Source organism: Periophthalmus magnuspinnatus, chromosome 11 (genome assembly GCF_009829125.3).
Source record: "Periophthalmus magnuspinnatus isolate fPerMag1 chromosome 11, fPerMag1.2.pri, whole genome shotgun sequence".
Lineage (NCBI taxonomy): Eukaryota > Metazoa > Chordata > Actinopteri > Gobiiformes > Gobiidae > Periophthalmus > Periophthalmus magnuspinnatus.
In genome coordinates, this window is record NC_047136.2 from 10,710,931 (window position 1) to 10,733,988 (window position 23,058).

The following is a 23,058-nucleotide window of genomic DNA, read 5'->3' on the forward strand; positions in this document are numbered from 1 at the left end:
GTCTTGGGCATAGCTATGATGACTATTACTAAGTCTTGTATAGCCTGTAGTAGCCTATATACAGTATTGCATCCTGTCTCATAAATATCTATAATTAATGGTTATTTGTGGATTTTCTTCATTCCTTACATTTCGTGCAGGTTTTACAGCAAGTTCAGTTACTCAGAAACAAGTTCATTCAGAAGGGCAAACCAGGAAATACCTTAACCTGGTAAAGCAATAATAGGTGAGTGTACACGTGTACAGGTGGTGCTGTGTGGCATTTGAATTTATTTGATTGTGGGTCTAATCCCTGGTCAGGATTAGGCATGCTGGAGCTATAGTCTAAAAAACATTGCCCATTTTATCCCTCATTCAAAAGCTCTGGCCTTTAGACTTACATGTAAACGATGAAAAACAAGTCTCCACAGGATTACACTTTATTTGTATGCATAGTATAACTTCAATTAAATTATAGCATCAAACTGTCAGCATATACAAGTTTTTATTCACACACAGCATGTCTTTGAAAACAAAAATACAATAATATAGATAAAGTATAGATAAAGTTTTAAATGCAGTGCTTTAATGAAAAACAATGGCTTCTTTGTACAGCATCCTGTAATAGTTTACATGTCTTTCCTGTTGGTCCACAGCTGACAGAAGACTTTGGTTACTGCTGTCTGATGCTCCTTCATCTCTATAGAGGATAATTACATTCACGAGGCGGGAGCTTGCTTATCTTTGCATTGACTCAGCACCTTTTGCATTTCGGTCTGGATGTCAGCCACCCTCTTGGCCCACTTCTCCCTGACCTCATCTTCGTCGTCCTCAGTAACAGCGGTGTACGCCATCAAAGCAATTAGCCCCATGTGAAAGAGATGCGTGAGGTGTGAACATCTATGCTCCATTATCTCTAAATCACCATCGCAATGCTCCATATAAACTTTAAGCAAGTTTCTTCCAAATAGCGACCCCGTTCCCATGACGCCGTTGTAATAGACATTGAGGCTTAAGTCACTCTTGTCTCTTTCATAGATTCTCTCATAGGTTTCCATGTGAATCTTGGTCCTATCCGGATCCTTCTTCAGCTTAGCCACCATTGTGTTAAAAGCTGCATATTGATGTTTAATGTACTCCTCATACTTGCCGTAGTTCTCATTTATCTCATCAATTTGGATTTGTTTCAAACATTTGTGGTTCTTCTTGGAAATGGACTCCAGTTTTGAGTTGATTTCCTGGAAGTCATCATCTAGCGGGTGGCCCTCTTCGTCCACAAGACCTTTCCGGGCGATCCCAACCAGAGATGAAACTATCCCAAAGAGAGGGTCAATGGAAGAAGCGAAGGAGGACACCTTTTCCACACAGCACAGGACAGTGGCAGCGTGTTTCTTTATTGTTGCTGCATCAGCCATCTTTGCTCCGAGTTTTCACCCACGCTGAGTGAGTATGTGTGACCTACACAGAGCACAAATGTAGTTACAAACTGGATCTTAAAGCTGAAATATAATAACTGGTTTTGGGGAAGAGATAAAAGTTAATACTAATGGACTTTGACTGAGAACATATTTTTTTCATTATGCTATTTTTATTGTAAAGTATAACTCAAATAGTAATAGTAGAATTACACAAATGAAGTCAATGCGTACACCAATACATCTCCATTACTTTTATACTTTAAACACCAGACAAACATAATCATATGACCACTTTTTTACCAGGAAATCCCATTGAAAAACAAACTGTGATAAATTCTGATCAGATTGTTCAGCCATCACAAATGTCCATCCATATTTTTTTCTTTTTTAATGTCATTAACACAAGATTTCAACTATTGAGATTAGAACAAAGTTTTTTCCAGAAAGAATCCATCTAATTAGCAGATTTCATTAATTTAATATTTCACTAGTTTTGGCTCTTATACTTTACTTGGCACCACTGATCTTTTCAACTGTGAACATAAGAAACAATCAAGTCCAACAAACAAGCCTATTCAAAATGTCTTTTAAACCCGGAAAAATGCATAGATCCAAATTATGATTCACTATAACCTCTTTTTTACCTGCTGCTTGTCGAGTGGGCGTGACAGTTTAAGTCATTTATGCCCTGATATCTCTGCCTGAACATGTTTGGATAAAGTTTGCTAAAGATTTCCAGATGATCTCACACTATTGTAGCAAAAGCTCAAGGCCAAATCTCAAGTTGCACCGCCTGTGGCCCTCACATGTACAGCTGCTCCACATATGCCAAACACATGCAAGACAATACGACTTTCTGTTACCACCACACAACAACTGCGGGCTCAAGTTTTACACAAACTGGTAGATGCTGTGTAAATAAGCAAGAGCCTTTTTGACCTTTTTAATAAATTATACAAGTTATTTTTTAGCTTTTATTTCTTTCTTTTTTTTGTAATGACAAGCTGAGCAACTTTGAAATAACTCGACTAAATTTACTAATCGTGGGTTTGCTGTTATCCACGGGTTTCAGAATGATGAAACAATAGGACAGTTGCTATAGCAATCAACAATTAAAAACAAAATACTATAGCTTTTGAATGATCAACTATCCTCAACTCACAGAAATAAAGGCATTTTTGACCTTGGTGGCAAATTGAAAGCATGAGTTTGATTCAGGGTCAGAGTAGTAGTACTGGTGGTGCTGGTAGTAGCAGTAGTGGTGGGGATGGTGGTAGTAGTAGTAGTAAAAGTAGTAGTAGTAGTAGTAGTAGTAGTGATTGTATACTATTTGTGTAAACCCTCAGTCGTCCAGGTCTGATCCATAGCGAAAGGCAAAGTTAAATCTGTCAACTGGACAAATTGTTTCGCTGCTGATCCAAGCCGCTTCTTCAGTTCTGGTCCAGTTGACAGATTTAACTTCACCTTTCACTGATTATATACCAGTAGTAGAAGTAGCAGTAGTAGTAGAAGTAGTGATGGCAGTAGTAGTAGTGGTAGTAGTAGTGGTGGTAGTAGTAGGAGGAGCAGTAGTAGTAGTGATAGTAGTAGTAGGAACAGTAGTAATAGTAGTAGTAGTAGGCGCAGTAGAAGTATCAATGGATTTTATTGTGGTGGGTGTAGTGGTTATAGAATTGGAATTTATTCACAAAGATCTGTTACTATAAATACACACAAATTGTTGTCCATAAGTTAATTTTCCACAAAAACAATATTGAGAAGTATGAATAATGCTGAAAATATGTAATTATGAAATGCCATTTGTATTATTGTCAATGGTCTTACAAACTAAACCATACTTTCTTACATAATAATTTACCATAAAAACAAAACACTCTAGTTAAAGTAATGTTACTTCAAAATAAGTGTTATTTGTGTTTATTTTTTACAGACTTCCATCAGAAAACTCTACAAACTATATTATACTGCTGCTAATACTATTAAAGTGTACAACTTATCAACAACCCACATGGCATTCTAAACTTGCATATTTTCAGCATTATTCACGCTTCTCAATGTTGTCTTTCTAGAAAATTAACTGAAGGACAACAGTGGGTGTGTCTTTATAGTAACATATATTAAAGCAAACACATGGTAACAGGCAACAAAAAAAATAAAGATGAGATTTTCAAGAATTAGGGGAAGTACTCAATCCAAAATTCAGTGTTGCTTTGTTTGTTTTGGAGACCACCTTTCTATCATTTCCTGAATCCCTGCCTCTCAAACACAAACATGAACCATGATAACTGCCTACATTCTATCACTCACACCACCCTATGCTATCACAAACTCAACCCAAACATGCTTAAGCTTATAAATCATAGCCAAGAAGATGTTTACTTACCTCTAGATAAAGATATTAGTAGCTATGTTGTGTCTACTGCAGCTGTCTCACTGTCTCCTATCCACCATTTTACACAGTCAAATCAGAACCGCCCATTTTTCCCATATAGGGATGAAGAAATGAGGAAGTGAGCAGCCTATCCCGCCTCCTCTGATTGGCTGAGACCTGTTTTTCCACATGCACTGCGGGACTAGGGGACTCCAGTGTGCAACCACAGGCTATGAAAACATGCAGGGTTGGCAGGGTAGTGCTTTTCATTGTAGTCATTTAATTGTATGGGCTCTCTGAACAGCATTAGTGACTAAATACCTCAGAGATTAGTGCCACATACAAATACACACTGTGATGTCCGCCTTTTTGTAAACCTCATAAGAACCACACATTTTTGCATAACCCTGCATGTCATTTGTTACAGTCATCTCATTCTTCTCTGTCTATGCTTCAATGAAAGGGGTGTGTCAGTATTTGTTATACAGTGGCAAGACAAGTATTACAGTTTAATGCTATTTACATAATTATAAGAAACTCCCTCCACCTTATAAATCTGAACAATTGCATGTCCCACAAGTTCATCTCAATTAACAGGATATTCAGGAATAGGCCTATTATGAAACATTACTTCATTACTACTGCTTTATTCAAAACGCATAGTTTCAGTACAAAGGAAGAGGATAATTTATGTAAATCTGCATTTAGACTTAATGTAATTTATTTTAGAGATATTTATGATTTGAAAATTAATACAAATTTAATTAAAGTGTGTATGATGTAAAATTAGTTAACTTAATCTCTTAAAATGTTAAATGTAATAGTTTTTTCCCCCCTTATTGTTTCCCCCTTAATAGTTTTATAAACAGGAAAATCATGTAGAAAGAACAATGACTCGAGCTGGGGTTCAAAATGACCCCAGAAGCGTGCCAAAGGTCTTTAAAAGTAAGATGATGTACATTCATTACAGGTAATGTTGGCAATAATAATTTACTAAAGGAGAAATGAAAACCTTAGTGATAGTTGATGATAAAAAGTTAAAAGATTATTAAATTAAATAAAATTTTCTATCAAAGTTTACACTTTTGCAAGCATTGTTATTCGAAGTACAATGTTTCTCTTCAACGCAGAACAGTAGAACATATGTCAAGAAAGTTTAAAAAATTGTTTTTAAAAAAGTTAAAAAGAAAAAGCATATAATATAGGCCTACTAGGCATTATAAAACAAATTAATTGATTGCAAACAGTGCTGAAATTCTATATAGTTTTAAATTCTTTTAAGATGTAACAGATCAGAGCTTTTAACTTCCTTTTCTTTATCTGTGGTGCTTAACGGATGTTGCCTTCGTCCTTTAGTTTCCTTGTACATCTCCCTCTAGTTCATCTGATGCTGGCAGCAGCACAAAACACAAGGTAACTTAAAGTGTACTTTCAACACTTGAGTACGTTGTACATATTTCATGAAGTCCTTTGTGACAGTGGACACCGGACACTCACAGCTTGTACAGGGCTGTTCTGCCTATTCTCCCTAACTCCTTTTCTCTTTGACCTACAAACAGTCTACACCTATTATCTATATGGGCTGATGAAGCTGCTCCAAAGTTGTGAAGACAAAATCACTTGTCATGTTGAAATATCACACAGTGCCCTCATGTGGTGAGTGAATCTGCCTACAGCACAAACATCGACATTTCACTACAAAAATGTCTGATATAGAGCACTTTGGGCCTACATTTAACAGTACTATTAGCTACGGATAGATTTGTGATACTGTATGAAGAAAACTTGCAAGTAGGCATTGCTTGCTGAAATCTCATGAAATCTCACTCTAAGCAGTGCTAACCAAATAGCTGTGGGTTTGATATCATTCACATTTCCGGGGTTCCCACATAGGGGTATGGGGTATGTGAGCACTTACAAGGGGCATGTTGGTTTCAGACCTAAAAAAAAGTTGGAAAACGGGAAAATATAATAGTTATAATTAGAGATCGACTGGTTGGCCGATATATCGGGATGATATTTCCCCTTTATAGCCCGCTGTCAGCCTTAAATCTCCATCAGTGGTGGATATTCTGTTTGGCCTAATCAGCGGCCTAAATATGCATGTAAAATATATGCATAAAGCTTTATTTGAACAATTTGGTCCAAAGAGGGTACTACAAAAATGTAACTACACTGCTCTCCTGTCCACTTTGCAGTAAAATAAAGTTGTGGATGATTAGATTTATGGAAATTGGCCATACATATCAGCCAAAAATATCGCCAGAGCTTATCAGCCATTGGTTTCTTGGGATTCTAAACAATCGGTATTGGCATTGGCAATTTGTATCGGATGATCTCTAATATAATTGACAATATAGCCTACAACTTATCAGATTTATAATGATTAAAGAAACAGCGATATACAATATGGGGGGTATACCCAGAGTGTGAGATGAGACTTAGGGTTTACTTGAGAAAAATGGGTTGCACTACAATACACTCACCTTTAACCACAATAATGTTTATGTGATTTCTCTTTACATATTATAGGTGCACCTTGAGTTACATATAATGCATTATGGTCTGTGGATATATATATATATATATATATATATATATATATATATATATATATATATATATATATATATATATATAGAGAGAGAGAGAGAGAGAGAGAGAGAGAGAGAGAGAGAGAGAGAGAGAGAGAGAGAGAGAGAGAGAGAGAGAGAGAGAGAGAATAGAATAGAATCCATATAAACAATGTATATTTATCATATACATTGTTTATATGGATTATATAACTTCCAATCGATTGCCTCCTGTGGCCTCAGTGTAAAAATATCTCATATGTGCACTAGAGTGGATAATACCAGCTGACCAAATATTCAAGAAAAGCACATGGATGTTGTGAAATATTTGACTTCTCACACAGAGATAAGCGTCAGAATGAAAACATCTGACAATTTCCCCATGTTTTACACATTTCACAAACTACACACTCTCTTTAAACCTTCACACTCAAGACTTATGTGTCTTTTAACACTAAGCTTACTATCAAACTAAGGGTGGATCATTTGAATTTAACTTCAGTAACTAGTTTGTTACATGCATATTACCAAAGTTGTAATTTTCTGAAATGGCAATATTATTAGTTGATCAAAAATATGACTAATCTTCCCACTCCTTGTACAATTATTCATATTTTTGGTTAAAGTAGAAACAACACAAGCATACAGAGTACAGAACATTCAAAGACCAGCAGTTTAAAGCACACACAAGGTGAGATACATGGACCTAGTACTAAAGATTAAAAATGTGTTGGAACAATTATACAATCAAATTAAACCATACTATATGTATATATGAAAATTATTCAATATTTATACATTTAATTTTTTTTTAATTTTGTTTCTTTACATGAAATTAATTGACTTTACTTTATTTGTTAGTGATTAACTCAAAAGAAGGAACGCCCCCTAACTGCCCTACGTCATCTGTCCATTTTAGCATTTTGCCAGTTACATCCTGGGCCGACACTCCGTCATTCCCTCTGACCCCTCTCTCTCTCAGGTCTGTCCCTGTCCCGTCTGTGCTCATCCAGACCGGGGACCAGCTTTCAGACTCAGGTATGTGGACTATAGTGGGACGTTTAGAACAAACCCACCTACCAGCAGCATTCACACACAGAGAGTGACATGGGTGGGTGCTGATGTTTTGGGATTATAAAGATTAAGCCGGCCATTCAAACTGTGTAGATGGGTGCACTGGGGGCGACCTCGCAGCAGAAGGGATACAACTGTTTTGCTGTTTTTGTTTTCTTCAAAATGTGTCTATATTTAATTTGTACAGTATAGACTCTAGCACTCAAGAACGTGAACGTAACATATATAGCAATTCTACAATAGAGGCATTTTCTTGTTTAAATATTTGTTGCAACTATTATTATTTTTGATACATTTTTGCACCATTTCTATCTTTTTCCTTCTACATCTCTAGAGGGACAATGAAAAGAGACAACATGTTTCTAGAAGTGATTTTACTTTTGGGGTAAGTACAACTAATTATGCCATGGCATAATTGATTTGAAAAGTATAACGGAGTATAAGGGTCACTTTAAAAACTAAAATTATGCGGGCACTATGAGAATAAAATCATAACATTTTAGCATTAAAGTCGTAATTTTACGAGAATAGTTTCACAATTTTATGAGAATAAAGTTGTAATTTAGAATAGAATAAAGTCAACATAAAGATGTAATTTTATTCAGATTTAGGGGCAAGAGCAATTCGCCACCACGACCAGACTGCAAGAGAACGGCCCTTATTTGAGTTAAAAGATTAAATTAAAACCTACATACGATATTCAAACTTTATATTGCTGGCCTTTTAAACATTAACAACTGTTGAATCATTTCCCCCATGCGAAATGACCCCCATGCACCTCTGCAAGTAGCTGAGCACCCATGGGCAGGACACCTACAGGTGTAGGAGTCTTTCCACGCAGTATACTTGGAACATCCATGGATACAGGGTGTACGCAGTGCTCCAGACCATGTATTGGGACAGTATGCGGTATTGATCCCGGATAAAGAATTTGTGATCAGGGACTGAAACTCTTGAACTTTGTGTATTAGGCTAAACTGTAACCCTTTGGACACAAAAACAGGACAGAGCAATGGCAATAGAGATTAGGCTACATTATAATCAGTGCATAAAACATGGGCTGCCCAGTGCCCACGGCTCCACAAGCCCATAATGAGGGGCTGAAGTTATCTACAATGAGCACATCTTTGAACGGTAACTGTGTGCAAAGTACCCATGTTTAGAATAGTAGAGAAGCAAAGCTAAGTGGAGCAGAATATGGGTAAAGATCGCGTTGAGACTCCTCCACCTGATTTCAGATCAGAGCACAGCCTGTGTCCTGCCCAGTGAGCCATAGGGAGTGCCACGTGCTGCAGGCTTTTTCCAAGGAGGAATCCAGTCACTCCATGGGGAGAAAATGTAGCCTACTTCAGTCAACAGTTTGCAATTGATGCATATGGGTGGACAGGTGGCAGCTAAACTGCAGTGCAGATCTGTCTAATAACTTAAAAACTTATGAGATGTGTAAAATGTCAGTATTTCAAAGTTCAATATTCTTAGTGGGCATTCATGTAAGCATTTAACTCACCCAAGTGCCAGTCTTTTGCAGTCTGCATTCATTTTCATTCGCTTTGAGCTCTAAATCATTTAATGTCGACTTTTTTGGCTACAATTGTATTCTCATAAAATGATTACTTTATTCTCATAAATTGATTGCTTTATTCTCATAAAATGATTATTTTAGTCTCATAAAATGATTACTTTAGTCTCATAAAATTATGACTTTATTCTGGCTTCGACTTTATTCTCATTAAACTACGACTTAAATGTCAAAATGTTATTCTAGTATTTTTAAGTGACCCTTATACTCCGTCATAGAAATGCAATATATGAAAAAATAATTGTCATTTTCCTGATTTAGTATTATAAAAGGGATCTGTTGAAAGAAGAGGCTACTTAAGTCAATAATCAGAACAGAAAACACTATTCACTAGAGGTTTTAGAGGAGGGCTCAATTTCTGCTAACTCATCTGTATGTTTATACACACAGATGGGTTATAATATAATATAATAATACATTTTAAACTATACAAAATAAACTAGACTTAGTCAAATATTTTTGGGAAATTACTTTGACACAGTAGGTCACATATTACAATAAAAAAGCAAAAATAAACAAATGGTAATACAATAATCCTACATATTTTACACGTATTACATATACTTACTTATTACCACTTACCTCTTGGTTTCAGAGTCACTGGTCTGAGCTCCAGTGCCATCCAGCGCCCAGACTACGACGACACCCCTCACCCCGAGTTCCTGAACCCCTCGTGGATGTCCTACCTTCCTGATGACCAGCCGCTGTCAGAGGTCACCATGCCCGGTACCCACAACACCATGGCCCTGTTCGGGGGGGTCTACGCTGAATGCCAGACCTGGAGCCTGGCCTCTCAGCTACGGGCTGGGGTGCGCTTCCTGGATGTCCGTGTTCGTCACGTTAATGGCAACCTCACCCTTCATCATGGGGTCTCCTACCAGCGGGCGCATTTCGGGCACGTCCTGGAGGGAGTGGTGGAATTCCTCACTGAGTTTCCCACGGAGACAGTGCTGATGAGGGTGAAGGAGGAGTTCAGTGAGACCAATGACATCTATGGTGCAGTGGTGGACTATATTCACCGTTATGCCCATTGGGACCTGCTGTGGCACAGCCGTCTGGTGCCCACAGTGGGGGAGGTGCGGGGCAAAATCATTATTATGCAAGACTTCTCTGGTCCAGACCTGGGCATGCGCTACTGGTCCATGGACATAGCGGACCGCTGGAAGGTATCAAGACTATACAGTTAAAATACAGACACACATAAGACACATCTAAAATGAAAATGTATACCTTAATTGATTTATTTGAGATCTGTAAATATGTTGCTGTATGAATAGCATGAAAGATATGTAAGGTGGGGTCAACTTTATTGTCCCACCAGGAAAAATGTGTCTTTCTCACAAAGTGCAAAGGTGCTTAAACAACAAGTACACAGATATAATACAGAAAAGATATTTATAGAAAAAAATAGTACAGGCATTTGTACAATTAGTGCAGTGATAAAAATCAATGCAATACATAAATTCAAATTCAGTATTGATAGACAGACTTATTACAAGCTGTTGAGCTTATAGCTCTGAACTCTAAATCCTTACATTCAAGTCACATTACTATTCTTTCACCCCCAAAAACTATTATCATTAAAACAATATTGGACATATTTGGTAGTTATTGCATTCCACATTTTTCCTGATATCGAGAAGAACTTGCAATGTAAACCTACAGTGCATGAACTCGTATCTGCTTAACAGTTGGGACTTAAGGAGTTTGAATTATTTATGATTATTTATTCATCAACAACCATTAATGAGAATGAATGTCCTAGATTTATAGAAGATAATTTGGTATTTTACAGAGTGGTTGAGTCTCTCTGTGCCATGCAGGTGCCCACTCTTCTGCATGTCAAGGAGAAATGGCAGAGCATCTATGACCACCTGGAAGCTGCTCCGGGGGGAAACCTGGCCCAGATCTTCCTCACCTACAGCAGTGGGGCGGGGTTGTTTGCCTTCCCCAGAGCTGTGGCCCAACGAGTCAACCTGCTGCTTTACGAATATCTCCAGTCCAAAACCGTCCAGAACCAGCGTCTGGGAATTATCTGCATGGACTTCCCCGCTGCGCCCATGATTCAAATGATTATTGATTTTCAACTCATAAAAGAGTTCAGCACGGTCCATCCTGTGGCAAGTTTGAAAAATACAACTGAAAGCATCAGGCATAAAATTAACACAAAAAACATTGCTTAAGATGAAAAAATAAAAAGAAGCCTACAACACTGATACAGATTTTTTTTTTTTTTTTGGTCATCAAAAGGTGCACTAAGTAACTTTTCTGGTGAGGGGTCTGCCACCTGCTAATCTCTATGGAGGTATTATTGTTTTGTCTGGAATGTTCCACAGTATGGCATAAAACTTCTGTCTTCATAGGATACAAGTTACAGGTTTGATCTGTGGAAAGCTAAGCCAACTTACTGGAAGAACGCATGCATTTCAATGTATTTTAACAATAAATACTGTAAATTAATAAATACAAGATAGACAAGATTAATGCTATGAAAAATTCAAGGCAAAGCTATAGGAAATTTGTATTATTATTACTTTTATTCATAGCAGATGAGTTATGTAAAGCATTTAGTTATAGGTTCAGAAGTTATGTCCTAAGATTGGTTAGCAATTTCTTCAATATTGACTATCTCTTTTCAATTTTATATCCACTAACTTTGTGCTAGTTGTGGTCTGCCTTTATGATAAACAAATGACACACATTTTTGGTTTGTGCCTGATAGCATCATGTAATCAGATATCAGAGAAGAGTTTCATCACGATTTCCTCTTGAGGCAAAAGCTCAGGGCATTGCATTGCGGAAGACTATTGCTGTCATGTTTTAGCCTTGAATGTCTTAACATCCTGCACAGGTTGCGAGAGACAACAATTTAGGATTCGAACAGGTACCTTCACGAAAGCATATTATTTATATTCATTTTATTCTCCTTAATTAGATATTGTTTATAGACATGGACTCCCCTCCTGATCATGTACCAAGGCCTCAAAGTGCAGTGATAATTTCATCAGTTGGTGAGTTTTTGCATTAGATTCATAAAACATTTTTGTAAAAGGATGCACTTATGTTAAGATTTTGTTTTCCTGTCTTCAGCTGTGGTTAATTTCATTTGGTGGATGGTTTTACTTGCAGCCATTGGCTTTGGTATGTTTATACTGCTATAATACTTAAGCCATACACACTGGCCACATTATATCTAGACCTGTTCTAATGTCTCTAATGGTATATTTTTAATGAACACATTAAGCTATTTGCTACAACTATTGATAGTTGGGTCCTATGATCCTTGTAGACTTACAGTTGAAATAGTCTGTCCATGCCGATTTTCAATTTCAGCATCTGTTGTTGTCTATTGTCTCAAAACTAAATGCAAAAAAGACTCTAATTACTGAAGAATATATTTGCATGCACAAGTAAAACTCATGAATAGGAAAAGTGCACATAATGTTTTTGCTTTCCTACAGGGGCCATGCATTTGCAGAGTTGTCCCGCTGAACCTTATATTCCCATCTATATGATCGTTCTGGGATCAGCCAGTCTGGTCTCTCTGACTCTGACTTACACCAAAAGCATTTGGGTGGATGGCCCTGTGCTTCTGGTGACCACCACATGTTTGGGTTTGCTGTATCTCTTTGACTTCTGTTGGTTTATTGCAGGTGAGAAATGGCATTGAATTAGTTGTTTGCAATAACTGCAGCAATTATTTACCTAGCTTGCTTTATTAAATTACAGATGTTTTTAATTACCAAAATACATTGATGAACATGCATTCCTGTTGTGAGCAGAAGATATGCATGGAGACAAGCAGGGGGCAGAGTTACAAAGTGCACCTTTAAATACATTAAATTATTATTTAATTTGGATAAATTACATTTGTAAGAGATGCCTTATAATAATGAATTTCAATTATAATAATGTAAATATAACAATCAAAAGTAGGCTCAGACCTGGACTCCAGGTTTTCTATTTTGCTACCAAATCCTTAAACTCTTTACAATTTACTAAAAATTCTCTTGTCAGTGAGGCTAATATTTTGGCCTTTATGCCAAACTGTAGACTATATGCCTTAAAAACTCATGCTGTGAATGTTCCAGTTGGTGTTTTTTAGATTCTAGATGTGATGATGTCAAACTCCCAGATAGGGGACAAGAGCTAGATTTCTCTATCAATTACATTGTGCTTGGCCATGAAATATCCAATATGTAAATTCATACATATGATCATTTCTATTAGTGATTAGATCCTAGAACTCATTAATTAACAATTAAACTAGAAAAAATATTTTAACAATATTCATTTTTGCTTCTGTGTTAAATACTATTGGCCTATAGAATGTTGTGATGCCATCTGAAACCCAGCAATACTGACATTTCCCTGTATTTATGATTATAACTGCTGTACAACATTTTTACATGTCTCCTACTCTGTTGTTCTTTATAAATGTTTTAAACACTACCTGTGTGTTGTGCTCTCTTCATAGGCTCAGTGTGGGTATACAGCGTCTATCCACCCGACTACTCCACTGAATCTCCTCATTTCTGCTATAAACCATTCTACATCTTTGCCTTTGTTATCACCACTCTGGTTTGGGCATCTGTAGGTTTAATATTTATCTGTGGATGCTGCTTCTTTGTATGCACCTGTTGCACAGCTGCAGGAACAGGACAGAGCCTGCTGTCTGGTCGCATCAATTTCTATGGTACAACTTCAACTAGTGATTATAGACCTATCTCTGGTGATGTGTAAAATGTGTTCAATTACGTATACGGTATCATATTATTGTTATTATTATTATTATGTTGTTGTTTTTCCATTATATTCACTTGAGTGCATTTATAACTTTTGAAAGGTATATATAAAGTATGCCCACTACAGAACTGAAGAAACATCTTCATTCAAAACATGTTTTGTCCAACTGATATTGATCTCAACACTGATGCCTTATTGATAGACTAAGTAACGTACTTACCCTTACTGGTTTTATTATCTATGTGTAGCCTAGTTCAGTAAATGTCTATACTTTATTTGTATTTTTTTTGCTGAAGTTTTATTTGAAGATTTATTATAATTTTGGTATAATCCTGCACCAAAGTGTACAGTAACCTACATCAATTAACTATCAAAAGGTTTAAAATCCTTGTAGGCTACTTGTATTGCTCACGTTCTTTTCTGAACAAGTGATATGATCATTTGAGTCTTGAGAACTAGAGTCCTTGAACTGAAGTTGTTTTATGTTTGTTTTGTTTTTTTGGTTAATTACCATAAATATATGATTAATATATTAATATATTAATATATGATTAACACAACATATGAAGAGTGAGATTTAAAGGTGATTGATATAAAGAATTGTATTAAGTTTACTTCTAAGTTAAAGCAGAAGTCACGTGGCCTTTGTGAGTGTTTGGCTTTGACTAGAAGAGTTTTGGGGCATCACTCAACAAAAGGAACATTACCAATACAGTATAATCAATGATCTTAATTAGTTAATTAATGAATTAAACAATGTTTAATGAAGGTTTGTATATTCTTGTACCATATCACTGACCTATATCTGGAACATATCATCACTATATCATCACTATTTACCATAGCAAATTGTGGTTTATGAATGACCTAGTTAAACAGACAATATTCGAATATGATATGTTGGGCTGATGCCTTCAGAAGGTCATTTCTGGAGGTCAAGCTGCATGGAGTAGAAGCAGGCCCATGGTCTAGATGTCCACGCTCGGAAGCTCTCTTCCAGTGTTGAGAAAGCAGGGAAGGATGCTTATCTGGTCGATACCCATAGGGTCTCAGCACAGGTCACAGAATAAGGTACACCAAAGTGAATCAAAAAGGCTGTTGACTACAAAAATGCAAATATTTAAATTTGGACAAATGTGAAAGCTTTGCTTTTGGTCAGATCAGCTATAGTCATTTGGATTAAAAACATGTCAAAAGACGGGCATACGTTTTGGAAGAGAGAATTGGGAGTTTTTTAAGTCCTCTGGAGCCTTTCTGGATGGAGTCAAACCTGATAAGTGACACTATGTCCCTCTGTCCTCTCTGATCAAAGGTCTGAACTGAGCTGTAGGGTCTGACATTTTAATAGATCCATGGGGTTTGGTCAGAATGTGGCCAGTGTATTTCCTGTTGAAGTCACTGACTTATGTTTGGGTGGGACAGCTAAACCAATGAGGTGAAGTCATGAGTGGAGGTTTTGGAGAATGAGGAGAGTTCTTTGAATTTGCAAGCATATATGCATTATGAACCATTAACACAGTTTTACACAAATAAAAATATTGACATGACCTTTACAAATCAGTATGTAAACAATACTGACAATATTCATTTTATGAACAAGTTCCTTTTCTTTCTGCTTAGAAAGGTATTAGCTGAGATCAAACAGATGTGTCTTTTATTTGTATTGTGGTTATGGCTAGTTTATCTGAATTTACTTCAGTCAATTGGGTTCTTTCTTTTCTGAAATCGGTTTCATTCTTGGATAAATGATATAGTTTTCGTGGCTCTTTTGGAAAGTCCTGGTGAACCAAAGTTGAGATCGTCTCTGCTTGCAGAACACAAGTCTCTATCAGTCCCGTTAGAGCTGCAGGGAAAAGGGGATGGCCACGCATAAAATTGTATCATGTACAATGTATAGAGCCAAGGTTAAGAAATATTAGGTGCTTAGTTTATCCAAAGAACTGGGGTCTAGCATAGTTATTTTAACAGGCTTAGTCCCACCCATGTAGTCAATAAGGGCATTTTACTCAGGCAATCTTAGAACAGCCTCGTGTTATTCTTGGGGTCCTCACATCACAGCACAGTTAGCTGTTGCCTTCCTGTTAGCTGTGTTTCAGTCATGTTAGTGTACCAAAGTGTTGCTTACTTACATCAGAATATTGCGTGTCCTTTGTAAATATCTCCAGAGGTTTTAAGCCCAGACAGTTTGTATTTGTGCTACAATCACGCAGAGTCCCGCGGCTGTAAGGACATGTGGTCCTCGTGCCGCCTCGTCCTTCACGAGCTGTTCAGGGTCCAGCCGGGAATCCTTGTCAGGAGTCTGTCCCTCACCCATGCACAGGTCAGTCCTGTCCCTGTCAGCTGTGGATACAGTCAATTTATGACAGAACCCTGTAGGAAATATATGTGAATTCAACACTGTGTGTGTGTAACTGCGGGGGTAAGTCATGTGACAATGGAAACAGGGTTCAGTCAAAACACAGTACAGGACTGTGTCAAACTGTACAGTTTGAGCCTGAACAAATCTGGATGAAGATGAAGCCTGCCAGGCAGGCTAAATGATACATGCTACAAGATAGATGAGTTTCTGTTGAAAGAAATAAGGCTGAGGGTAAAAATATGATTGTGATTTATTATAAGTTCTAAATTTAAAAAAGTAAGATTATTTTCAGAGTGCACAGGACAGTTTGTAGAGGTCTAAACTACAGTTTCTACAGGATTTTTGCAAGATAATTTGCAATTTTATAACACCACTAACTCAAATTGCATGTTCTATTTGATTGCAATATATTGTACAGCCCTAGTAAGAAAGACACATTACGTCTAAAATTGGAAATGTGTTTTTCCCTTTTCTCTCCCCAGCACACTGTTGTGGTGGAGCGTTGGTGGCAGGTGCCCTTGTCTAAAAGAGGTAGTCCACCAAGACTTCATCCTCGAAGACACAGGATCTACAAACTGGTGGAGGACACAAAGCACCAGCCGAAAGAGAAGATGGAGCTTATCCTGACCCAGACCGTGCAGAGTGAGGTTTTTTTTTAATTGTAAAAAAAATAAGTTGCTTTCAATAACAATATGTCTGAACTCTACCCCAAACTACATGCTTTTACTAACAGAATTGACTGTAGATTCTCTATTATAAAGATCCTGTTATAATCATTAATGACTGGAATAAATAAATCTAAATCAAAATGTGATAATTGCACACTAGTCACTTGAACAGTGTTCTTGAATTTTGAGTGGTTGTCCTAATGCAATGTCAATATATTTTGTAGACCACAATGTTTGAAAGGAATAGCCATAACACGACTAGCTACAGTGAACAAAAAGTCAACATTTGTAAACTCAATATGCATTTTTTTCTAGAGCTTGGTGGAAGAGGGGATACAGTGTTTGTGAAGAAGTCTGTTGGTCGTAATAAGTTGCTAGCACAAGGTCTTGCAGTGTATGCATCACCAGAAAACAAAGAGATGTTTGCTGAGGAGCTAACGGTAAGTTTGGCAATTTAATGCATTAATATTTTTTACTGAAACTTTTTAATACAGATAACTTATTTATTTATTGCACAGCTGCGACAACAAGGGAAGTCAGAAGAAAATTTGCAAACTCGAACAGGACAAATGGTACGAATAATGGTGATACCTAAGGGAATATTTTGAACATTAGAAGAATCATAGCATGTTTTTTGTTTTTTGTTTTTTTTCTTACTTACAGACTGTCGATTTTCTTAAACGTATAAATTTAAATATAAACCAAATGCCGACAGAGGATTTCCAAGTCACCAAAGAAGTAGTCTGCAGACAGTTTCAGAAGAAGGTAGCATTTCATTTCTGACCTTTGTTTTTTAATTCATTGTTGTAACTTTTTATTTTATTTATTTTTTAGTTTTTATTGATTGTGCCACCACATGCACTAACCCTCCAACAAGAACCAATTAAGGAATTGGGAGACTACTGGTGCGAAGTGACGGTAAGATACTACATAAACTGCTTTTGCTGTGTGTGCAATGCATTCAACTGGGGTCTGTATCTAGAAACTCAAATGTTTGTCAATTAGAATTTCAAGGCCATCTTGGTTCACAAGTAGTTAAAATTAAGAAGACGAATAAACTAGTTGTACTATACTATATTGTAAAAGCAGTACTTTGTGACGAAATCAGACTACTATGAACTGATTGCAAACCTGGTGTAAAGAACCATGTGCGCACTTGAATACTTTTGCTGTGGAGAATGTACAATCGTGAACCACCCTGCTTTGTTTTTGCCATCTGAGAAAAGCTGTTCTAAACCTGTACAAGTGCTCATGCATGTGAATGCTAGCTACGTACTAAAGCACATGTGTCAAAGTCAAGGCCCGCAGGCCAAATGTGGCCCTCTACATCAATTTATGTGGCCCTCGACAGGGTAAATTAAAAGGTATGATGGTCTTAAAATCTCAATTTATCAGGAGATACGCAGTTACACAGCCGTATACATCTATGCAAATGTATATGCAATATTTGTAACTTGAATAAGTAACAAATACAGAAACAGTTAACTAACAAGTTGAAAAATGAGTTAGATTTATTTTATATCTGGCCCTTTGAGAGCAGCCATTTTGCTGATGTGGCCCTCGGTGAAAATATGTTTGACACCCCTGTACTAAAGGGTTTGTGAAAGCTAGGAAGGAGCGATTTAGATAGTTGATTACATACTTCCTCTTTTCACAATTTGACAATTTGGTAACCCAGCTTTAACATTGTCAACAAGTATTTAAATTCCCTCTAAAATGAATTTGACTTTTCTCAGGTGAATAGAGTGGACACTGTGCGAGTCCCTCTATCCATTGTACCATATGAAGACCTTTCTGCCAGTTATCAGAAGCTAAAAGCCAAGAGACTACAGCAGGCAGAGTCGACCAACACTGAACCTGGTTCTGAAGAGGACAATGATTTAAAGACTGTCCCATCTGATTTGGACTCAGCTAATGAAGCCCCTGAAGTGACAACAGTGCCATCAAGTGACAGCCCCAAGAAAGAATAATGGGCTTCAAAAAACAAGAATCTATAATTGGACACAAGTAGAAATGTATCATAATGTAGCCAATAAAACATACTTGTCAAAAAATACTCTTAAATGAAGCAAAGGCTCTTCAAATATTTATTTTTGCAACAATAATAAACTCAATTCTCAAATGTTTCTTATAAATTTATATTTCCTTACATTACATAGGTTTGTCAAAGGGGTTTAGCAGGTCCTTCATAAATGAACACAGGGCAGTTAGCTCAGTGTGTGTCCTTGTTCTAAGTACTCTTTTATATTAAGCCGAATGCATGTCAACACTTTATTTACGATAATGGACTGCTAACTCTTAATATAAATTTAAACAAGGCAGTTGGAACATCAAACTATTTAAAATAGGATTGTTTTCAAAGGTTTACCATGACAGACTTGATTCTCTGGCAGTTTTATTTACAGTATTAATATACTCTCATCATGTGAAGAAGAAATTATAAATGTATGGTTCATCTTAAAAATTATTTGTACAAATGTTACAGTCCATGTTAACAGCTGCCACAAGCATGCATTGCCAGACAATCAAACCTGTCCCACAAAAAAGGATTTGTGGTAATATGAATAGTTTGTATACTTATTTAAAAGGAAAAACATGTATTGGGTCACTTGACATTATTTCTACCACTGATGTGCCAGAGGTAAAACTGAATTCAGACATGTACATTGCATTTTTAGAAAACAGACTTAACTCCTATATGATACTGTAAATATATGGGTCTTAATGTACAATAATACAAACACTATCAAATATGTTACCAAAAATGAATATCTATCTAACACAAATGCAGGTTGGAGAGTAGATACTATTGTCCTAACTAGGTCTGTATGCCAGTCATCTTTTGTTAGTGGTGAAATCAGAACAGCAGAAGGGGAAATTGGGTTATCCATAAAAAGTCCATAGTTTCAGAAGCCGTATTTGGCCTGGGTCTGTCGTCGAGTTAGCTTGTTCTCTGCCCAACTGTTTTTCAGTTCCAACTCGCGTTCCTTTGCCTGAAATGAAATGCCAACCAGATTAATAATAGAAATAGTAAAAGTAATTATTTTCCATTTTATTTAATGTACATGAGAGCGTTGTACAGACATGTTGGACAGATATGCTTCTAAATCAAAATATTGTAAAAAAAAAAAACAAAAAAAAACCAAAACAGTTCAACCGATGTAACTATAGCTGAAATGATTCTAAAGTGTTCAGAAACTCTTTATAAATCACCTGGTGAATGAGATATGTGATTTGGTGCTTGCGTCTCTGTTGTCCCGTTGGCATTCCTCCTCTTTTCTGCAAAATAAAACAACAGTTGTATTTAGACACTTTTAATAAAAAAAAATAAAAAAGGCAACAAATCATACTGCTAACAAAATATGTGTTACCTTGCTAAAAGACGATCGATTTTGTTTCTCTTCTGTCATGTTCTTGGTCAACCACTGCTGCGTTCCACTTAACTGGTCATCACCTTTAATCTCTAGAAAGGTTATCTCCTCTTTTCCTCTGTTTCTTTTCCCTTGCAACCTCATAAACTACACACCAAAATGGCATATAATTATAAATCATTATCTTAATTTGGCACAATAACTTAACCTAAACAAAACTAAACTAAATAGCAAAACAAATTTCTTAAGCAAAGCAAAGTTCTTACTGCTTCTTCATCAAACATGGCGGAGTTCCCAGGCTCTTCAGATTCTGTCTCTCCGGTCTCTCCCTGGTCAACATTAGGATCTTCATAATATGGCTGATTATAATATCCCTGTAAATAGCAAAACATCAGATAAATGAATAGTATGAATTGCTTCATAATGTTTTCCAAGTTTTAGTTTCATGTGGATAGGGCTATTAATTACAGTGACATTAACCAAAAACCAAGTCAAAACATATGCAATTAAACAGTTAAAAAGCAAATTAAACCACAGATGTCTGCCCTGTCCTCGAGCTCAGTTTTAAGCTATAGAGATTCTAGATCATCATGTCACGTGAACACAACCTATTAAAAGATTTTCAAGATGGGTTGATTTTTTTTTATTTTTAAGACACAATATGGCATCTATTACCTGAGAATAAGCTTCTGGATCAGCTTCCTGGTAATGCCCTCCCCATGCCCCACCTTCCTCCGCATTTCCACCAAAATCTAGAGGTGCATCTGAGTGACCCGGTCCGTCTGCCACCCCAAACTGAATGGGATCTATCACAGGTCTGGGCTCAGGCTCTATCTCAGCAGCAGGAGCCAGTTGGGAGTTATTTTCAAGTGAAAAGTAATTCTCTGGACTTATTTCCTCCTCATCATGATCGTCACTCGCTATCTGTCTTGCGACTTGCATGGCAGCAGACTTAGCAGCAGCTTTGATAGCAGAGGGAGATGCACTGGAGCTGAGCAAGGCTGAAGGAGCACTGGATTTGGCTACTTTAGGCTCTTGACGTTTGGTGAGAGTGTAAGGAATCAGCGGTCGGTCAATTTCCTTAACTGTCATATTTTTGGGCTGTGGCAGGAGAGATGACAGGCCTGTACCACCACCTCCCTGCAAGAAAGCATTACAAAGAAGCAAATGCAGCAATATTAAAAGGTGAACAATGTAACATTTCAGGCAGGTGGAGGATCCAATCTCTGTTGGTCTCTATGGAGATGTTAATGCTTTGGATTGTTCCACAGTACAGCTTATCTATCTCTATGGAAACAAGTTATAGGTAAGATTTATAGAGAGGCAACCCCACTCACTAAAACAAAGCACGTTGTTCAACACATAATTAAATCTATGCAAGATAAATCTGTTTAATGTCATATTGTGGAACATTTCAGGCAAAGCAATAACATCTCATTGAAGACAGGCAGGTGCCAGCCCCCCACAAGAAAAATGACAGCGCACCTTTAACTTTTATAACACTGATAAATTGTAGATGAAATTACTAAAAAAAAAAAAAAGAACTGTTACCAACAATCTGAGATGAAGTTGTATTTACAAGCTTACCTGAACTTTTTTCTTTATTGCTGGTTCATCATCATCTGAGTCCGACTGTAAAATGATGCATTTCACAAAGTAAATAATCAGTCAGCAAGCATTTAGGTTATACTTGAAATACCTATATACTCACGTCCCGTTTCTGAACCTGTGGTGCAGTAATCCTGACAGGCTCATTTCTCTTCTTGGGCTTAGGCAGAGTGGAAAAAAGACCTACTCTAGACGGCTGAGACATGGGCTCATCGTTTGAAGCGCTATTCTCAGACACTGTGCTTGGTTTTGTTGTCGGTTTTATACTTGGCCCTGCACTGACAACACTCGTCTTTTTTGGAGCTGGGAGGACAGAGAAGAGTCCTCCTTTGCTCTGCGGAGGCGAGCTGGAGGTTTCTTCTGAATCGCTTTCATCACTGCTGCCATAAGCGACTAAAGACATATTTTCTGAAGGTTTTTAATGCTAATTTATTGCTATGACCTGTGCACATGAAGAACCACTTTCCCTCCTCGGTGAAAAAAGCCCACTTACAATGGTGTTCCGAGGTTCTTGTTCAAGATAAAGGTAGGATACCGCTAAGATATTAAAATACGTATCAAAAAGCGATGTACATGGATAATCTCTGTAAATTCTGAAAAACAAAGCACATTCAATGAGCCAACAGGAATCTACAACGATACTTTAGCTAAACGGCTAACGCAGCGATAACAACAAGTTAATTTTATCTTTATGGTCAAATGATTAGATTTTTGGAGCTGCAGTTGTGCATTAAAGAAGGCAGATAACAGAGTATTTTAGGGTATATCACGACGAGAAAATTGAGCTCGTTAGCTTCCAAGCTTGATCAAAACATAAGCCTCCATCGCTGAGAGATAAATGTGTGTTCTGCGCAGGTTTGTGCGCAGCTAACGCTTCTTCAGTAAACTCATGACGTCGTGTTTAAAAGTAGGGACATCTACTGGCCGTGGAGTGAAGTGACAGCATCATGACAATATAACGGAAGTGCATAATATCAGTAACATTCAAACTGAACTGTCTGCTATTGCTTCTGTAAGAAAGTGGTCGAATAATTTCATATTTAACTGAGGTGACAGTAGCTCTGACTCAGTGGTTAGAGTGAGCGCCAACTTCAACATCACAAATCTATCTCAGCTCAAATCAAGAAGTGCATGTTGTTGTGTCCTTGGGCAAGACACATTACCCATTATGCTTATGTATGAATGTGGTTTGTGAGTGCGTGGTGGTCGGAGGGGCTGATGGCACAGATTGGCAGCCCTGCATGAGTCGCCTCAGAGCAGCTGTGGCTTCAGAAGTAGTAAGTAGTAGTAAGAAGGTCCTGGATTTGACTGA

At 37.2% G+C, this 23,058-nt stretch overlaps 5 protein-coding genes across 5 annotated transcripts; 3 read left to right on the forward strand and 2 right to left on the reverse strand.

Moving 5' to 3' along the window:
* Positions 1–404: 404 nt before the first annotated feature.
* rpz2 (rapunzel 2) lies at positions 405–3,855 on the reverse strand. Its single transcript, XM_033975636.2, has 2 exons — positions 3,781–3,855; positions 405–1,437 (listed from the first exon to the last, which is right to left on the reverse strand). The coding sequence occupies exon 2, from the start codon at positions 1,392–1,394 to the stop codon at positions 699–701; it is 696 nt and encodes a 231-aa protein (XP_033831527.1). The 5' UTR covers positions 1,395–1,437; positions 3,781–3,855; the 3' UTR covers positions 405–698.
* Positions 3,856–7,750: 3,895 nt separating this feature from the next.
* On the forward strand, positions 7,751–11,210 carry LOC117379080 (1-phosphatidylinositol phosphodiesterase-like). Its single transcript, XM_033975791.2, has 3 exons — positions 7,751–7,800; positions 9,590–10,160; positions 10,818–11,210. The coding sequence occupies exons 1-3, from the start codon at positions 7,757–7,759 to the stop codon at positions 11,175–11,177; spliced, it is 975 nt and encodes a 324-aa protein (XP_033831682.2). The 5' UTR covers positions 7,751–7,756; the 3' UTR covers positions 11,178–11,210.
* A 607-nt stretch (positions 11,211–11,817) lies between these two features.
* LOC117379081 (transmembrane protein 272-like) lies at positions 11,818–13,737 on the forward strand. Its single transcript, XM_033975792.1, has 5 exons — positions 11,818–11,878; positions 11,943–12,005; positions 12,085–12,135; positions 12,456–12,647; positions 13,472–13,737. Exons 2-5 carry the CDS (start codon positions 11,945–11,947, stop codon positions 13,735–13,737), a joined length of 570 nt encoding a protein of 189 aa, XP_033831683.1. The 5' UTR covers positions 11,818–11,878; positions 11,943–11,944.
* A 2,025-nt stretch (positions 13,738–15,762) lies between these two features.
* Positions 15,763–18,893, forward strand: mrpl9 (mitochondrial ribosomal protein L9). The gene is made up of 7 exons (XM_033975283.2): positions 15,763–16,060; positions 16,582–16,741; positions 17,083–17,207; positions 17,286–17,339; positions 17,431–17,532; positions 17,602–17,685; positions 18,504–18,893. Exons 1-7 carry the CDS (start codon positions 15,971–15,973, stop codon positions 18,735–18,737), a joined length of 849 nt encoding a protein of 282 aa, XP_033831174.1. The 5' UTR covers positions 15,763–15,970; the 3' UTR covers positions 18,738–18,893.
* Positions 18,894–19,204: 311 nt separating this feature from the next.
* On the reverse strand, positions 19,205–22,602 carry prcc (proline rich mitotic checkpoint control factor). Its single transcript, XM_033975282.2, has 7 exons — positions 21,850–22,602; positions 21,726–21,770; positions 20,814–21,278; positions 20,405–20,512; positions 20,139–20,285; positions 19,981–20,046; positions 19,205–19,760 (listed from the first exon to the last, which is right to left on the reverse strand). The coding sequence occupies exons 1-7, from the start codon at positions 22,147–22,149 to the stop codon at positions 19,674–19,676; spliced, it is 1,218 nt and encodes a 405-aa protein (XP_033831173.1). The 5' UTR covers positions 22,150–22,602; the 3' UTR covers positions 19,205–19,673.
* Positions 22,603–23,058: the final 456 nt, after the last annotated feature.

Coding starts and splice junctions, on each gene's coding strand:
- LOC117379081 (XM_033975792.1), top strand. CDS start 11,945: ATGGACTCCCCTCCTGATCATGTACCAAGGCCTCAAAGTGCAGTGATA. Junction 12,006..12,084: donor AGTGATAATTTCATCAGTTG/GTGAGTTTTTGC, acceptor TCCTGTCTTCAG/CTGTGGTTAATTTCATTTGG. Junction 12,136..12,455: donor ACTTGCAGCCATTGGCTTTG/GTATGTTTATAC, acceptor GCTTTCCTACAG/GGGCCATGCATTTGCAGAGT.
- rpz2 (XM_033975636.2), bottom strand. CDS start 1,394: ATGGCTGATGCAGCAACAATAAAGAAACACGCTGCCACTGTCCTGTGC.
- LOC117379080 (XM_033975791.2), top strand. CDS start 7,757: ATGAAAAGAGACAACATGTTTCTAGAAGTGATTTTACTTTTGGG. Junction 7,801..9,589: donor GAAGTGATTTTACTTTTGGG/GTAAGTACAACT, acceptor TCTTGGTTTCAG/AGTCACTGGTCTGAGCTCCA. Junction 10,161..10,817: donor ACATAGCGGACCGCTGGAAG/GTATCAAGACTA, acceptor TGTGCCATGCAG/GTGCCCACTCTTCTGCATGT.
- mrpl9 (XM_033975283.2), top strand. CDS start 15,971: ATGTGGTCCTCGTGCCGCCTCGTCCTTCACGAGCTGTTCAGGGTCCAG. Junction 16,742..17,082: donor CCTGACCCAGACCGTGCAGA/GTGAGGTTTTTT, acceptor ATTTTTTTCTAG/AGCTTGGTGGAAGAGGGGAT. Junction 17,208..17,285: donor TGTTTGCTGAGGAGCTAACG/GTAAGTTTGGCA, acceptor TTTATTGCACAG/CTGCGACAACAAGGGAAGTC.
- prcc (XM_033975282.2), bottom strand. CDS start 22,149: ATGTCTTTAGTCGCTTATGGCAGCAGTGATGAAAGCGATTCAGAAGAA. Junction 21,279..21,725: donor CAATAAAGAAAAAAGTTCAG/GTAAGCTTGTAA, acceptor GCTTTCTTGCAG/GGAGGTGGTGGTACAGGCCT. Junction 19,761..19,980: donor TCACATATCTCATTCACCAG/GTGATTTATAAA, acceptor ATTTCATTTCAG/GCAAAGGAACGCGAGTTGGA.